Below are 13,149 nucleotides of genomic sequence, written 5' to 3'. Positions count from 1 at the left end.
TTAAAAATAGTTTTTCCTCCCTCATTTATACAATATAAATATACCCCTTTAAAAATATTAAAACTTATGGCAAATATGAAGGAGGAAATAAAAGTCACCTCACTAACCAGAAAAACCACCGTTAAAACATTTTGGTATATTTCTAACCAAGTATGTTTTTATGCATAGATATAGAAGAAAAGCATGATCTTATTTGTAAAATATGGTTTGTATTTTGCTTTTTCTAATGTAATGTGTGTCAGCATTTCCCAGACCATGCCATTAACAGTTACTTGCGAATTTAGCTACTAATGACTACGTAGCATGGCCCCAAAGACGACTCTATCTTACACTTAAATGCCTTATAATGGGTTAAAATTTTTTATGTTGCTTGCATTTTTCATTATTATAGATAATGTTTTGATAAACATGCTTGTTGGTAAATTTATATTCACATCTGCCTCTTCCCTTGGGGTAGGTCCAGCCACATTAGCAGTTGCCTTTAAACAGGGTCACTCTGGACTCAGGTGTGTTTATTTGAAAAGCCGTTATGACAGCAATGTGAAGGGTGGGTTGGAAAAGGTGATCCGGAAGGATGCTATTGGAGCAGTTTAGGCGTGTGTGAGGGCGTAAACTAAGTTATTGGCAGCAAGGTCAGAGAAAAGAAGAAATGGTTAATGATTCATGAGGTGTTTGCATGTTTTATATTGGTTGATTGTTTGCATGACAGAGCTTTCTTCGAACTTGATGAAAGCTACCAGCATTTTTTACATATTAATTCAGGGGTTTGGGGACCTCTAAAGTGGCTATAGTGAGTGGGGCGAAGAGGTTAGTAGGGGTTAATAGTTCTCTTTTCCAAGATAGGAAATACCATGGCGGAAGAACAGGGTTGAAGGGTTGGCTTGGGGAGGAGAAATTTATAAACCCGGTATTAGATGTATGAGGTAAAACTGTCAGAGAGAGAGTTTATATATTGATGTAATGGCATAGGAGAGAGGTCAGAGCAGGATGTGGAAGCCATCCCCACAAAGATGGTGGTGTTGAGACCCTGGACACAAAAGTTGTCCTGGAGATCAGGGTGTTTATGCAGGGAGTACTTGGGACATAACCAGGGAGACCACTTACCTAAGTAGCAGACAAGAGGGAAACTAGAGAAGGAGCTAGGAGATAAGTATGAAGAAAACCAGAAGAGAATGGTGTTGAGGAAGCCAAGAGAGACAGGGTTTCAAGGAAAAAGTCATCAAACTGTCAAATGTTGCAGAGGTCAAGCAAGAAGAGCACTGGAGGGCGTCCACAGGAGCAATTTCAGTCACCTGTAAATGTGGGATGAGCAGATTCAGAGGAATTGTGGGGCTGGAAGCCAGATCGTGGCTTGTGTTGAGGAGTAAAGGGAGCCGAGGGAGTAGCGTGCTCACACCGTTTTTCTAGGAGAGCTTGTTGTGAAGAGCTGGAGAGGGCCAGGTGACAGCTTGAGTGAGACGGGGCAGCGCAAGGCTCACTTATTCTTCTTGTTTACATTAAAGAGGCAAAGCTAGATTTCCAAATTGTCGTATGACTTCGATTACCTCTCCAACATTTGTTATTTGCCATGTTTAAAATCCTTTCACTGGTGGTTATTTTTTGGAAATGGTATATATTCTGTCCAAGTTCCCAGTGAAAGCATTGCTGCCCAAACTCCTAGCATCTTACTTCAAGTTCTGTTTAAACAAGCCGAGACCTCCATGTTTGCTCATAGTCTCTTTGGATTTTAATTAGACTTCCCTCTCAGTTTTTAAGCTTCAGCCCAGTAATATTTGGAATTATAGTTTTTAAATTACAGAATAGGACTTGTGTCCTTGAAGTCTGACCTTTACCTGAAGCATTGGTCAAAAATGGTAAATGTTTAAATGTTACAGTTTAGAGAATGTCTTTATTGTGTTGCCAAATGCTGATTGACAGAGAGATTTAATTCTAACAAGCTCTAATTAGAAAGAGGAAAAAAATCAAAAGGTGATGTCGACCAGAATCAAAGTGAACCAGAACAAGAAATACTTTTATTGGTTGCAGAACATCAACAATGTGTGATACAGTCTTGTTCACTTCCTTTACTAGCAATGAAAATACTGCAGGCTTTCTCTAGGGGGTTCAGTCAGGCTTATTGAACTCATAATCTTTTTGATAGGTGTTATTTGTTGGTAATATGATGCTTTGGAGCTGCAGAAAATTATTTACTTTTAGAGATATACTAAATGATTCTTGGCTTAAAAAATATGCAAATGTTTCTAACTTGGAAGAAATGGATGTCAATGTAGTATATACACTGGTTTCTTAAACAGTAAATTAGCCTGTTTTTTGAATATTATTTCAGTATAATCACTTTAAAGATGTTGACATCAAAAAAGAGGTATCACTTTTTTTTTATAGGTCTTTGTGTTATAATAGAAAAGTAATCCATTTAGGAGATTAGGTAGAGGATATATGCATATACATCAAAACATACATACACATACATATAAATACGTGTGTGTGCGTGCGTGCGTGTGTGTGTGTGTGTGTGTGTGTGTGTGTGTGTGTGTGATTTTGCTTTATAAAGAGCCTGGTGGTTTTTTTCCTTAAGGTGAGATATACCTTTCTCAAAAATAATATTTTATTCTGAAATTCTTGGTCCTTTCTTCTTGCTGTTTGCTTTCCAGTGAGGTTCAATATTATATCTTTTAACTCCTTTTGGACCTCTCTTCCTGCCTATGCTGTCTAGAACCTTGAGGCCATTCCTTTAATCCTTTCACCATTTGAGCCAGCTCTCTTGCTCTTTGACTTTTTACTGAATCTAATTCAGTCTTCCCAGGCTCAGCCTCATCATTTGACATCTTTGCCCCTGTACCTGGGTTGCTGAGCACTGTCAGCTGAAACTTGACAACCATGCCCATTGTAGCCTTTGTAAATTCATGGTCTCCGTTTCTGTTAGGCCCCCAAGACCTTTGCCATCCTCGATTGTTCTACACTTTCACCCGTGCCTTCCTGCTTCCTCCCTCCACCTAGTCCCTCAGTCTCAGAAAATAATCTTGACTCCTGTTTTATTGAGACTACCAGGCAGGAACTCCTGAATATCTCTTCTTTCACTACCGTTCCCTGTCACTACCTGCCGATTTTCACAAAACCATATCACCTTCTAGTTTTTTTCCTACTTTTTCTCCTTAACTTTGTCTCCAGACTGCTCAAAAGAGTAGTGCCTTTCGCTTACCGTTCTACTCTCTGGCTTCCATCTAAACTGCAAACTATTAACACCTATGAGATAGTTTTCAATCTTCACCTTATTTGGCCTTTAAGGCAGTTTAACATCATTGAGCACTACCTCTAAGCATCTCCCTCAATGTTCAGGAAAACTCCTCACTGTTGGATTTTCTCCTACCTTAGGTTCTCACAAATTCAAAGTTACCATTTTTCCAAAGTAGCAGGAAAAAATTTAAGCATTTAATGCTTTACAGCATAATAATTGATGTGAATGCTTGTAATTCAGTATTAATTATACTTCTAAAATTATATTATACTTTTATAATAAATAAATATATTATAGTTTAGTATTCGTTATACTTAAAAAATAAAAAACATATATTAATTATTCCTTGGTTTCTTCTTTCCTAGTTAATGAAGGAGTTCCCCCTCCTGAGCATGTTCAACATCCATGAAAACCTTTTAGAAGCCCTCCTGGAACTGCAAGCATATGCTGATGTTCAGGCAGTCTTAGCAAAGTATGACGGTAAGTCCTTGGGTATTTTTACCCACTTGAGTGTTCCTCTCTCCCTGATGTATTTCAGTGATCAGGTCGGAAATACCATTTCAAAGAGCACAGCATTTCCACCTGATTTCTGTGGTCAGGAATCACTCAGAACCTCTGCAGGCAGCACAGACCCTGTTGAGACAGCTCTGACTGTTCAAGCTCCTGCTCTGACCCCACGTCGCTTGACTGTGACCACTGCCTGTCGGTCATGGTGATCCTCTGAAACAGTACAGAACAGCTGGTAGCTCCTGCTGCAAACCTCGTGACGGCTCAGTACCTTAAGATAAAACCGTGTCCCCTTCATCCCAGGTCTTCTCCTCGTTAGCAGAATAACCCCCGTTTCTTCACACGAGAGGCTTTGCAGCCCCTTTGCCATTCTAGTTTCTTACCCACCGGTAAATAAGTAAAGCTTATTCCACTCTGCTTGTTCCTAATAAACCAGAAAAACCAGCAGACACATCCTAGATATTTGAAAACTCTTCTGCTCATATTGCCATTGCCTGAATTCACTATTTGATTAATTGTGGAAAAATTTTCTGCATAATTACCTACCATGACCTAGCTACTGGAATCTCTGCAGAATTTCATACTCTTCTGCCGTATTTCATCAACTCTTCCCCTAAAATAAATATATTTGCTTATAAAATGGATGTTAGGGAGTGATTACTCATATCACATGATCATTTATTGCTTTAGAAAATATTCTTTCTTAAGTAAGCGTCTTCAGTGCGTTTAAGGAATTATTCAGGTCAAAATTTCCAGGAATTTATACAGAGCAAACTCTAGTATTTGAGTCTTATTTTTCACATACAGTTCTTCATAAGGAATCTCTGAAATAGGTTAGAGTTGTTACCCTCTACAGTTGGAGGAATTGAGGCATCATGGTGAGACTGTTTTCATTTTGTTTTGTTGTTAATTCTTTCTCGAACTGATGGAAACTGAAAGCCTTCAGCCAGCGATGGAATCACTTGGCCTGTGCAAACATGAGCACCCTATGTAACAAGATACATGCTACCTAGTATGGATGTGATTTTAGAAAGAGAAAAGTATTTGTGATGTATTTTATAGTAAACAGAATAAAGACTGTTTGGCCTTCATGTCAGCTCACTTTTGTTCTCTGTTTATATGCTGGAATCTCACTGTTGGGCTGACCTTGGGAGTCTAAGCCAGGAGACTACCTTAGAGGCAAAATGCTCATCCTTGGAGGGGCTTTTGGTACTGAAGGAACCCAGCACATGGGTTCAGGTGGCCACGCGCTTTTCCAGGTGCCACCCCATAGCCATCAGTGTCATAGCAAGGCCGCTGTGTTCTCATCCCCAGTGCCGACCTGCACTCAACCTGATACATCAAGGCTTAAGAAAAGATTTAACCAACAGAGCCTTTGGGATTTCAAATCTCCTAAGGCTCCTTTCATGAAGATCTCAGTTCATTACAGAAATCATCAGCTATGCGTTACAAGACTGATTGTAAAATAAAGAAATGAACTCATTTGGAGCTTTCTGTCGTCTCTCTCTATCCCGTTGCACAGCCTCTGTTCCACAACAACCAAAAGCTGATTTATTAGATTCTGATAACATATGTTCACATTATTTGTTACAACAGCCTGTCCCACCCTCCACTAAAACTTGGCTCTCACTTTGCAAAATTCCTTTGTTGCAAATGGACAAACTCACCATACCAAGGCCCTTGTGTTAAGCTTTGTTTATGTTTGTACCTGGCAACAGAGATGATGTTCTTATTCATTATTCATGGAAAAAGAGCCTCATTAGTGGCAGGACACACATACTGTTGCTGAGATGCCTCGTTAGGGGTTTTGAATTCAGCAGTTGTCAATAGACTGCAGATGACCTAACCCCAGCTGAATTCTGTTTTGGTGCAGACTTGGCTTAGGCCTGTGTCATTTACAGTAGAAATATAATGAAGTGGCTGGTGAAGTTACTGTTCTTGAGGAGTGAATTGCAACCACACAAGACTATTAAAAACATGACTTATTCCTCACCCAGGACCAAAAAGTGGGCTTTTTCAAGTTCATCCTTGCTGCTTTTCCTGGAGACTGAAAGGACTTCGACCCGGTTCTTGTCCCACTTTCTGGCCCTACGCAAGGAAGTGGGTGCTTTGAGGGCCTGGAGTACAGACAGCAATTGGGGCGCCCTGTTCTTCACCCTGGTTCAGATGTCGTTACTCTAATCCATGAGATTCTGGAGACAGCACTTTGAATCCCAGCCTCTCCATCCCTCTCCATAGAGCCACACCCAGAGCAGCAGAATTCTATGTTATCTTTGCAAATTGGAATGCTCTGGTTGGGTAGCTGTTTCTTGGATGGTTTATGGGTACAGCAATCCTTCTTTATTACGTTTGCTAGGTGGATGAATTTTTTAAGTAGTGTGTTGGGAAGTGACACAGTGGGATTAGTGCTGCTTTTCTGACCTTTGCAAAAAGGATTTAGAAATATGGCAAAGCACGTGGGAAAAGACCCAACATGTTCTGAGGAAAGGAAGAAGGCAACATGTATTCCCTTTGCCTCAGTCTTCTTTTTTTTTTTTTTTTTTTTTTTGCTTTGACTTCTAAAAGTGACAGTCACAAAGTCCTTTTACAGTGATGGCTTTGGAAACCCTGGATTCTTAGTAGGATTACCAGTTAATTGGTCACACCTCCTTGTAAACTGCAGTCTGAGTTTGATTTTTCCCTTGAGATAACTTCTGAGCTTATATAATTTCAGCCATTAGTCTGAAATGCTGTCTTGCTATCCTCAGGAGTTTTCATGATCTTCTAATTTTTAATATGTTAACCAACATTCTAGGTGGGCAATTTTTACCCAGGGGTTGGTCCTAGTTTTGGAAGGTCCTTCACACAATAACTAAAAATTCAGCAGCAGCGGCAGCTAGCATTGAGTTCTTGTAATGAGTCAGGGTCAGACCAGGTTCTTAGCTCTACGTGGATGAGCTCATTTACTTTCAGTACAAGCATGTGAGGTGGACACTCTTAGCCCCATCTTATAGCTGTAGTAACTGGTACAGAGAGACGTTAAGTAACTTGCTCAATGAAGAGCCCAGGATGTCAAAGTAAAGCCGTGGAGATGCTGTGTTGTGAGAGAAAAGAGATTAGCTGAGAACAGTCTTGATTCAATGAGAATGTGAATTCTATGAGGAAAGGAAAGTCAGCATAACAACTGAGGCGGTCTGACCCCAGGCCCATGCTCTTAGCCATCACACTTCCACTGTCTCTGCTGTTGGAAGTATTTTTAATTGTTTTTATTAACGCTGTTCTTGTTGTTCTTATCATTTGCTACAATTTGTTAAGAACCTACCATGTGCCCGCACTTTATACACATTACCTGTAATACTTACACTGCCCTTGCAAGGATGTAGTTATTCCATTTTAGTAGGTGCAGAAACTGAGGCTTGTGAACTTAAGTAACTTTGAAGACCACATTCCATGGAAACTGCAGAACTGAGATGCAAATTCAGGTCTAGCTGGCTCTAAAAGCCCATGTGTTTTTCATAAACGTAAGCCTTGCTCAAGTAACTTTCCCTCTCTCCCTCTGCTTACAAAGGCATGAGTTAGGCGAGCTGGAGCCGTGATGCAGAATTTCAGTGATGCCAAGTTGTCTTATAAGATTCTTTTGTAATCATTCCTTAAGTACCGGGTATACCTATGTTTGCTTATCTTTCTGAAACTGTCTTCAAAATAGGGCTTTCCATCTTCAATCAACTTGTGCCTGATTTCTTTAGTCATAAAGGGAATTTGATATATGGTGTTCATTTAATTTGAGATTTATCTTCTCTTTTTCAGTCATACATTAGCTATAAAGACAGAAATGTTTTTAAGATCATTAGGTCATCAGAACCTTCTTTTAGAAGCCATTGACAAAGTTATTACAAGCTTTGGATTGCTTTTCAAAGAAGTTTATAGGCCACCTAGGTTGAAAGCCTGTGTCTCAATGATTAGGGTGGTAATATGGAAAAGAATTCATGCATTTCTTATTCATTATCATTTGTGCATTTCAATTTTAGGAGAATCTCATACAGCAAGTGAATACCAGTGTAAGTGTTACCTTTGTGAGAGTTTCCTTTGGGAGTGTCTAGTTCTGTCTCTAGTTAGTGATCCCTGGGGATGCCAAAGGCAGTCACGGTGAGGGTGGCGAAGACTAGCTCTGGTGCCACCTTGCTGAGGTCAGGCTCCAGCTCTGCCTTCCACTGGCTGAGTGAACTTCAGACTTCCATTTCTTTCTCTGGAAGTGGAATTGTGGCTTAGAAAGCCTCAGTAACTTGCCCAAGGTCACACATTTGGGAATTTGTTGTGAGGATTAAAGCAGTTAATACATGGGATGTGTTTAGAACAGTGTGGGGCACACGGTAAGAATTCAGTAATTATTATAAAGAGCCAAGGTGACCACTCCTGAATTTCACCATTGTTCTCAATCCATTTTGTTCAAACGGAAAACCATATAGAAATGTCACTTAAAATGAGAACATAAGTGCCCAGCCTTGTGCCCGTCTTCTGCTAAAAAGGTGTTATGGCCCATTATTATAATTAATTATGGATCTGATAGGACATATGTATAGATATTTGATAAGAATGGAAATGCTTAGTTTTAATCTATAAACAATTCTTAAACATTTGGAAAGCTGAAGAATAAAAAAATGTCAAAGATTTTGCTCCTGATCAAAAGACAAACTGTTTCAGCCTTGGGGCAGTTTGCACTAATGGAAATACAAATCCAAGCTCTTTTGGATATTTACTCCATTAGGTCATTTAGTGATTGCCCTAGATTTGGGGGCAGAAACTTCCCTGTGAGGGATGACTAGTCTTTTTTGTAGTCACGAATGTTATGTAAGTGCAAAAACTATATCAAGACCATTTTTGCTGGTGCCATCAAGCCTGTCCTAAACCAGCATCATTATCTACCATCTGGTAATGTGCAGAGGGTATACTTTCAAGAACAGGACATGTTTGTAACATTGAGGGAAAGACTTTCATCCCAGTAGATTGAAAACAGAAATTCTAAAGAAAGCACGAAGGAATCACTCTAGTTGAGACTGTTGAGAGAATAAGCTTTTTGGTGATCATTGTTTTGCAGAGGCAGCATGTAGTTATAAGTAAGAATTTTGTACACTTTGTTCATTGCCCAAGGCCATATAACTAGTACAAGTTACTCAACTATCATCTTAGCTCCTCTGAAATGGTCACTGGATACCCTGTCTTTTGGTTAGGCTGTTTTCCATTTGTGTTTGTAGAATAGGTAAAAATAAGAGGGATTTGAGTTGTCAGGAGAACCAGTGAATAAAGTCTGTATTCAGGCTGTTAGTGTCAGGCTGCCCAGACCTCCAGAATGGTGCTTTTCAGTCAAGTATAGGTGCAGATGTAAGTTTTGAGGCCCACAAGCAGCTTCTGAGACACAGCTACTACAGAATTAGGCTGTATTTGAGAAAGAAGTTTTGAAGTACCTTCAGTCCCTAGTGACGGGCTCTAAACCTAGTCCAGCTCCCTTCGCTGGCCTGGCTCTTCTGGAAAAGATCAAGGATACCAGGCAAATGTTGAAGAGAATCCTTGTGTAAAAGAATGGCAAATAATCGCATTGCTGCTTCAAAGAAGAAAATAATTATCAGCACTGATACCACATGGGCTCTGGCTTCAGGTTGGTAAGCACAAGTCACTGAGACATGATGGCCCTGTATAGCTTTGCAGTGGGTTCCCTGCTGACTTGGAAACCAAGAGGTAGAGCAGTCAAGAGGACCAGGCCTTTGAGGTTACAGAATGATTGGCTGTCATACTCTACATGCATTTAGCAGGAATTCTGTGCATAGATGTTATTTCAGTAAAGACTATGCGTAAAACTTCCTTGTCTCTGATGATGGAAGACATTTTATGAATGCATATATCTGTAGTTCACAGAGCTGGCACATGAACAAACACGCTAAATCTGTATTGGCTTTGGTAATCCTTGCTGCCCAGTGGCCATAATTTACCAAGGTCACATCCCTCCCTAGCTGGCCATTACTATCACATAAACTGCCATATTTGGCTCCAGGGCACCAGCCACAGAAGAGCCTTCTGCACAGTGCTTCTCTGGTAATCCAATCCAAAAGTTGCAAATAACATCTGGTGTTTGGCTTTGTAGCATAAGATAAATGTTTCTGTGTTGTCTGCCCCTCCCCCTGATCCAAATTACTAAGCTCACGTAGTCTATCTCAGTTGACTCATTGAACTCCCAGGTGGCACATCTTTTTGACGTTCTGGTGTATCAGTCCTTTTTATGTCTTCAGTGAAGTTTGTCCCTTTGGTTGAAAGGGAACCATAGATTGGCTTTTTGAAGGTGAGTCAAAAAGACTTCACACTAGAACCAAAAAAATCTAAGGACAGAATTCTACATTTCTGTGGTTTTCTTTGCATCATATCACAAACAGGAGTAAACTGAGAAATTTTATTGAAGACAGCCACAGTGAGAACAGTGTCACATAATGGTACGGTAATAAGATATGCACAGGAACAGGAAGGAGAAATGAATTGCGTTTTCAATAGTTTGTTTTTCACTGTTGTTTGGTTGGTTGGTCAGCTCATGGCTCCAAGCTTCAAGTATATCCATTGGTTGCCCGACTAAGGAAAGTGACACTTGATACTCTGTAATCTGAAATGGTTACAGAGAGTAATTAGATTAATCTTTTTCAAATTAATTCAGCAAGGATCTAGCAAGCCCTTATGCTGAAGATACTAACTTTCAGGTGCTTCCAGATTCAGAGATGAATATGATCTATTCTGTGTCTCCAAGAATCTTTCAGTCTAATGGAGAAAGATGTTAAAAAAAAAAAGCATCCCATAGTGAATCAAGGTGGGATTAATGTGCTCAGTGAACAGTTTGAAACATGTTGTGGGGAGTACACAGAAGGAAATTCTTTGAGAGCAAGCCCTGTGTCCTCTTTTTGGACACTTACGTACTGGGAGAGATGTTCAGAGTATCTGTGGTGAACGCATGACTTATTAGACGGAGATGTACTATGCATAGTGTCCTTACCTGAGAGGTGCTTTGGGAATTATCTGCAGGCTTCTATCCTTGAAAATACTGTTTTAGGATTACAGATCTGAAATTGACCCTCAATCGGCCAATCTCTTGTATAGAAACAGTAATGATCCTTTTAAAATTATGTCTTGATTGTTATTACTGTAGATGAACAAAGGGAAATCAGGCAAAAAGATTATCACTGAAAAACTATCTAAAGTTTTTTGCCCCATAGGTTTTCTGAGACACATCAAATTGACAGTTTTACTCGAAATTATATGACTCTGTCCCAAGATTATTTCATTGAATTTCAAGGTTGCTCTTTTGAGCCCTTTATGATTTTTGAAAACTTAAGAGTCATCCTCCCTGAGGTGACCTTTTCTCTCAGCAGCATGTTTCTCATAAAGGGTCCTGGGAGCCAGAAGAGGTGTGGTTTGCCTTCCTTGTTTCTGGGCAAAAATTCTACTTTTCTTCAGCCTTGTCTCAGCTTTTACTCTTGCTTTCTTCCTGCCACACATTTCCATTCCACTGCTGTTTCAAATAGACATCTAGATGCAAAGCGTCAGTCCAACGTCATGCGTTCTGCTGGAATGCCATAAGCAAACATAAAAATGAATTATACATGCTGAGACATAACAATTTTCTGACTCCTTCTTAAAACACCCATCAACACTGATCACTTTTGGCTCCCAAAGGCTAAATTAGAAGTAAATGGTTGCATGTCAAAGGGAGCTAATATCAAGTGATTTGAGATGTTAGTATGTTAACTTAGGATTTTATTCAGCAAACACTGACCACCAACTATGTTTCAAACATTGTTTTGTCTTGTGGGTACAAAGTGATGAAGAAACATAGCTTTTACTCCTAAAGCACACCATGTAAGTAGGAGAGGGAAATAAGAGAACAGAAAATTGCTGTCGAGTGTAAAGACTGCAACAGAGTTTAACCCAAGATGGAAGGGACACTTCACCTGGGGTAGTGAGGGAAGGCATCCCAGTGGAGGTGGGATCTGAGCTGAGCCAGACAGTGAAGGTGCTGGAGGCAAAGAGAACGTATCAAAAGGTTCAGGGGGTAGGATGAACATGGCTTGTGTGGAAAACTCTAGTATCCCCCAGAGCAGAGAGATGGAGGAGGGCTGCAGTGACAGGTGGGGGGATGCACTGGGTGAGTTAGGTAGGGGCCAGACCTCAAAGAGCTTTGGGTCTAGTTTGGATTTTATTCTAAAGACCATGGGGAGACCTGGAGGTAATTTCAGCAGAGGAAGGGCTTCATTCTGCTCTAGAGTGAAGAGGATGGCACACTGGGTTCACACTCTGCTCTTCTTTGACTTGAGGTGATTGAGAGATGAAGGCACTAAGCCGTGAAGGAGTAGGTGCCGCTGGACAGGACGGGGAGTGATTTCAGACACTGCAAAGAAGCAGAGTTCTATCCTTCAGGGAAACATTTGCTAGCCATTGCTACATTTCCAACCATCAAGTATAAAAGAGTTGTTAGAGTTTGGTTTTTCTTCTTTAAACAACAAATGGGAATCCCAGGGCAGAAACTTTTTTTATTTCCCGGGTGATAAAAACTTTCTATTTTGAACTATAACCACTTAATTTTGTTTGCTCTCCGGTGATCTCGTAACTACAGGAAGTCAAGGCCTAGATAGACAGCGTCATTCTTAGATAAACTGTCTTTCAGGGAGTGTAACTAGGATGTGATTGAGCGCCTGCCAGGGTTCACGTAGCCCATCAACACCTGTCTGCTTCTGCTGAGTCGTAACAATGACACAAGGAGAAAAAGAGTGGAAAGTGGGGAACAGGTGGACAGTCCACTGGTCTTCAGAGGTTGTGAATTTGGAGCTTGTGATGTGACACCTGCACGTGTCAGTCTACAAATCTCATTGTTAGAAGTAAAGCTTCTGGCAAATTGTTGCCTTGCTGACACTTTAATTACTACTAAAGTGGACGAAGCCTGAGAGCAATTATGCCCTGGGTTTAATTCTTACCAAAAAGGAAGAACCTTAGAGGAGAGCATGTTATAGCTTGTAACAGTAAAAGAAGGGAACATCAGGCACAGACATAGTCCTGAAACCTACAAACAAGAAAATAACAACACCAAAAAGTCACACCCTTTTTTAATTCAGAGGAAAGATAAATATGCACCCATTAATGGAGATGCAATAATTTACTGTGTGCTGACACTATTTGACGTAGGAGACACAGAGAGGTTTTTTAAGTGGAGATGGTTCAAGAAGGATGAGAGATTTGAAAAGATGAGATTACAGTTATTCCTAATGGGAAAAAAAGTAAAAATTAAACACAAGGGATTAAAGTTTATGAAAATATCAGGATGACAAATAGCTAAATAAGTATATACAAGAGAGGCAGACACCTGTCAACCTGTCAGCAGGTGTTCAGGGTGGCTAAAGTTC

At 40.2% G+C, this 13,149-nt stretch overlaps 1 protein-coding gene across 9 annotated transcripts in view; it reads left to right on the top strand.

The window, feature by feature from the left end:
• ST7 (suppression of tumorigenicity 7) overlaps positions 1-13,149 on the top strand; it is a 283,140-nt gene that overhangs the window by 168,189 nt on the left and 101,802 nt on the right. For all 9 annotated transcript variants that reach the window (XM_032483629.1, XM_032483637.1, XM_032483634.1 and 6 more), the window contains one exon: positions 3,601-3,715. In XM_032483629.1, the coding sequence (XP_032339520.1) occupies positions 3,601-3,715 (115 nt within the window). The remainder of the gene's footprint in view (positions 1-3,600; positions 3,716-13,149) is intronic.

This window comes from Camelus ferus, chromosome 7 (assembly GCF_009834535.1).
Source record: "Camelus ferus isolate YT-003-E chromosome 7, BCGSAC_Cfer_1.0, whole genome shotgun sequence".
Classification (NCBI taxonomy): Eukaryota; Metazoa; Chordata; class Mammalia; order Artiodactyla; family Camelidae; genus Camelus; species Camelus ferus.
Note: the sequence above shows the minus strand (reverse complement) of the source record. Positions and strands in the feature narration are given on the sequence as shown.